This window comes from Ovis canadensis, chromosome 8 (assembly GCF_042477335.2).
Source record: "Ovis canadensis isolate MfBH-ARS-UI-01 breed Bighorn chromosome 8, ARS-UI_OviCan_v2, whole genome shotgun sequence".
Lineage (NCBI taxonomy): Eukaryota > Metazoa > Chordata > Mammalia > Artiodactyla > Bovidae > Ovis > Ovis canadensis.
Window position 1 is genome coordinate 11,484,143 of NC_091252.1, and position 4,940 is coordinate 11,489,082.

Genomic DNA, 4,940 nt, shown 5'->3' on the forward strand with positions numbered 1-4,940 from the left:
AGACAAGGAAACTGAGGCAGAAAGAATAAGACTCTTCCTCTGGCTCCCAGCCTAAAAGATGATAGAGCTGAGAGCTGAACCCATGCAAGAGGTTCTGTGATCCGTGCACTTAAACACTGTGAGACACTGAGGTCTGAGAGAAAATGAAGCTTCAGTGACAGTTTGCCATTTCAATGCTATTTGCACACTTAACTGTTTGTACTTGAGACGTGTCACATCTGCTATGAAGCTGGACCTCCTTTGAATTCATTAAGCACAAGTTGTAACCATTCGCAAGACCATTGATGCTACAAGATTAATACTTGCTACTATTGTCATTGAAAGATACTGATAATATCTTTTAAGAAAGAGGAGAGTTGAAAAGTTGGCTTAAAGCTCAACATTCAGAAAACAAAGATCATGGCATTCGGTCCTTCACTTCATGGCAAATAGATGGGGAAACAGTGGAAAGAGTGGCTGACTTTATTTGTGGGGGCTCCAAAATCACTGCAGATGGTGACTGCAGCCATGAAATTAAAAGACGCTTACTCCTTGGAAGGAACGTTATGACCAATCTAGACAGCGTATTAAAAAGCAGAGACATTACTTTGCCAACAAAGGTCTATCTAGCCAAGGCTATGGTTTCTCTAGTAGTCATATATGGATGTGAGAGTTGAACTATAAAGAAAGCTGAGTGCCGAAGAATTGATGCTTTGGAACTGTGGTGTTGGAGTTGGAGAGTCCCTTGGACTGCAAGGACGTCCAACCAGTCCATCCTAAAGGAGATCAGACCTGAGTGTTCCTTGGAAGGACTGATGTTGAAGCTGAAACTCCCAATACTTTGGCCACCTGATGTAAAAAGCTGACTCATTTGAAAAGACCCTGATGCTGGGAAAGACTGAGGGCAGGAGGAGAAGGAGACGACAGAGGATGAGATGGTTGGATGGCATCACCAACTCAATGGACATGGGTTTGGGTGGACTCTGGGAGTTGGTGATGGACAGGGAGGCCTGGTGTGCTGTGGTCCATGGGGTTGCAAAGAGTCGGATACAACTGAGCAACAACTGAACTATTATCATTAAGAAATAGTTATTATTTTAACCATGAGCATATATATAATTCAGAGGTATTAAATACATTCTCAATTTTCATAACCATCACCACTGCCTATACCTAAAACTTTTTCATCACCCTTACCAAAAACTGTGTACTCATTAAGCAATAACTTTCCCCTCCCATTCCCCCCAGACCCTGAGCTGTCTATTTTACTTGAAGTCTCTATGAATTTGACGGTTTTAGGCACTTCATATAAATGAGGGAATAATATAATATTTGCCCTTTGTTTCCAGCTTATTTCACTAACCATAACATTTTTTTTTTTTTTTTTTAGGTTTAGACACACAGCAAATTTTATTTCCTTATTTTTGAAAGTGTTCTAAGATTTTCCAGGGTTAAAATTTACTTTCACGTATGATGATCAATAATAAGACACCAAACTTAAAAAACAGACAGTTTTATAATTTTCACTGTTGCTTCTCGATCCAGTGAGAATAATTTCACAATGCAACACGTTTACACAGCTTTTTTGTCACTTTCTTTGGTTTCCGCTTCTTTAGGCAACAATGGCTCGATTTTTAGTAACAAACCTTCACTTGTTGAACTTCGAAGGAAAGCACGTACCACAAAAGGTCCCAAATTCAGTGGTCTTTGCCTACAAACTTCATTGATAACGGCTTGTAGATTGGCAGCTATGTGGTCACTTGGCATATCCAGTGTTGCTATTTTGGTCTCCAGGAAGTTCTCCCTTTCTTCATCTACCTTAATTTCAAGTCCAGTTTTAAATAATTCAAGCATTTTGGGGATGTCCCGGCCAACAGAATTTCGATTAAACTTAGGAAATCTTGTTTTCAGTTTCTTCCTTAATGGATTAAGCTCGGGCATTATTTCTGGAACAGCTACATAAAAATCTGCTTGAATTTCATCATCCAAAATCTTCTGAATGAGATTAGTGCCTCCTGCAAATGCAGCTCCATTTTCTTCTGCTATTTTAATTTCTGATGCATTCTCTGTAAACACGGCAACTTTACTCATTTCTGAAATGAATGGGTATGGCAAACTAAGAACACTGGTAAATGGCTCCACTTTTTTCTTCTTCCCCAGTGTCATATCCAGTGTCAAATCAAGATAAACACCTTGCTTTGGATTTGTAAAGTCCAAAACTTGAAATTTCTTAAGTAAGTGAACAGCTTTCTCCACCTCATATATCTGCCTTGGGTATAAGTGTTTTAGGTAGACATCGTCTTCAGGTTCCCCTTCCATAAAAGGATATGATTTTATTTTTTCTATATCATCTTTCTTCTCATTTGATGCTTTTTCTATAGTACCTTTTTTTGTTTTCTTTGCAGGCTTCGCAGCGGCTGCAAAATATCTGTTAGGCACTGGAATGTATATGGAACAAGGATAAAGAGACGTCTGAGAAGTCACCTTGGAAAGACCATGCCTTTGATGATGTATCAAGACTCTACCGAAGCATCTTACGGCCGCCGCCATGTTAACCACTCCGGATTGTGTTAACCATAACATTTTTAATTGAAGTATAGTTTACTTACAGTGTTATATTTGTTCTGGTTTACAAAATATTAACTGGGGATTCCCAGGTGGTACAGTGGTAAAGAATCTGCCCGTCAATGCTGGTAGATGCAAGGGACATGGGTTCCATCCCTGGGCTAAGAAGATCCCCTGGAGTAGGAAATGGCAACCCACTTCAGCATTCTTGCCTGGAAAACTTCATGGACAGAGGAGCCTGGTGGACTACAGTCCATGGGGTCACAAAGAATCAGACACGACTGGGCAATTGAGCATGTGCTCATAAAAATTATTATGTATATATACATCCATGTTTTAAAAATATGTTTCTTTTTAAAGAAGTTTGTATATATATGGTCTTGGCATCAGATCTGCACTCCCTGCACTGTAAGCCCACAGTCTTAACCCACTGTCAACCAAGGAAGTCCCCACACTTCACTATCTTGGCTATTGTAAATAATGAGGTAATGAGGCTATGAACACTGGAGTGTTAAGGTGCATATATCTTTTTTAAACTAGCATTTTCATATTCTTCAGATATATGCTCAGTAGTGGAATTGCTGGATATGACAGTTTCATTTTAAGTTTCTGAGGAATCCACTATTATATTCCATAGTGGCTGTACCGTCTTACATTTCCATCAACAGGAAACTATGGTTCCCTTTTTCCTTCATCATTTCCAAATTTATTATTTATTACATTGTTTTTGTTGTTTAAATTTATCTATTTTTTAATTGAAGAATAGTTGTTTTATAGAATTTTGTTGTTTTCTGTCAAATCTCAACATGAATCAGCCATAGGTATACATATGTTCCCCTCCCTCTTGAAACTCCCTCTCAACTCCCTCCCCATCCTACCCCTCTAGGTTAATACAGAGCCCCTGTTTGAGTTTCCTGAGCCATACAGCAAATTCCCATTGGCTATCTATTTTACATATGATAGTGTAAGTTTCCATGTTACTCTCTCCACACATCTCACTCTCCTCTCCCCTCTCCTTGTGTCCATAAGTCTGTTCTCTATGTTTCTCAATTGCTGCCTTGCAAATAAATTTGTCAGTCCCATCATTCTAGATTCCATATATATGTGTTAGTATATGATATTTATCTTTCTCTTTCTGACTTACTTCACTCTGTATAATCGGCTCTAAGTTCATCCACCTCGTTAGAACTGACTAAAATGCATTCTTTTGTGTGGCTGAGTAATATTCCGTTGCGTATATGTACCATAACTCTAGCCATTCATCAGTCGATGGACATCTAGGTTGCTCCAATGTTCTAGCTACTGTAAATAGTGCTGCAATGAACATTGGGGTACATGTGTCTTTTTCAGTTTTGGTTTCCTCAGGGTATATGCCTCGGAATTGGATTGCTGGGTCATATGATGGTTTTTATTCTTAGTTTTCAAATAAATCTTCATATCATCTTCCATAGTGGCTATATCAATTTACATTTCCACCAATAGTGCAAGAGGGTTCCATTTTGATGATAACTATTCTGTCAGGCGTTAGGTGATATCTCATTTTGGTTTTGATTTGCATTGCCCAAATAATTAGTGATGTTGAGCATCATTTCACATGCCTATGTCTTCTTTGGAAAATGTCTATTCAGGTCTTCTGCCGTTTTTTAATTGGGTTGCTTGCTTTTTCATGCTGAATTATTTATATGAGCTCTTTATATATTTAGGATATTAACCCTTTATCAGATATCATCTACAAATATCTTTTATTCAGTAGGTTGCCTTTTTATTTTATTCATGAATCTCTTTGCTGTATAAAATCTTTTATGTACAACATAATAAATAAACTATGTTGTTGTTGTTCAGTCTCTAAATCATGTCCAACTCACTGTGACCCCATGCATTGTAACATGCCAGGCTCCTCTGTCCTCCAAAATCTCTGGAATTTGCTCAAATTCATGTCAGTTGAGTCAGTGATGCTATCTAATCATCTCATCCTCTACCTCCCCCTTCTCCTTTTGCCTTCAATCTTTCCCAGCATCAGGGTCTTTTCCAAAAAATTAGTTCTTCCCATTAAGTAGCCAAAGTATTGGAGCTTCAGCTTTAGCAACAGTCCTTCCAATGAATAATCAGGGTTGATTTCTTCTAGATTGACTAGTTTGATCTCTTTGCAGTCCAAGGGACTCTTGAGAGTCTTCTCCAGCACCACAATTCAAAAGAATCAGTTCTTCAGTATTCAGTTCTTTTGTATGGTCTAACTCTCACATCCATATATAACTACTGGAAAAATCATGTCTTTGACTATAGGACCTTTGTAAGCCACGTGATATCTAATATACTGTCTAGGTCACTCATAGTTTTCCTTCTAAGGAGCAAGTGTCTCTTACTTTGATGGCTGCAGTCACCATCCATTTGGCTCC

The 4,940-nt window shown here is 38.4% G+C and overlaps 1 protein-coding gene across 1 annotated transcript; it reads right to left on the bottom strand.

The window, feature by feature from the left end:
• Window positions 1-1,476: 1,476 nt before the first annotated feature.
• LOC138445198 (large ribosomal subunit protein uL1m-like) lies at window positions 1,477-3,576 on the bottom strand. The gene has a single exon (XM_069598939.1). It carries the CDS (start codon window positions 2,560-2,562, stop codon window positions 1,552-1,554), a length of 1,011 nt encoding a protein of 336 aa, XP_069455040.1. The 5' UTR covers window positions 2,563-3,576; the 3' UTR covers window positions 1,477-1,551.
• Between the last annotated feature and the right edge of the window lie 1,364 nt (window positions 3,577-4,940).

Bases quoted from the DNA above. Each gene is read 5' to 3' on its own strand.
- LOC138445198 (XM_069598939.1), bottom strand. From the start codon at position 2,562: ATGTTATGGTTAACACAATCCGGAGTGGTTAACATGGCGGCGGCCGTA.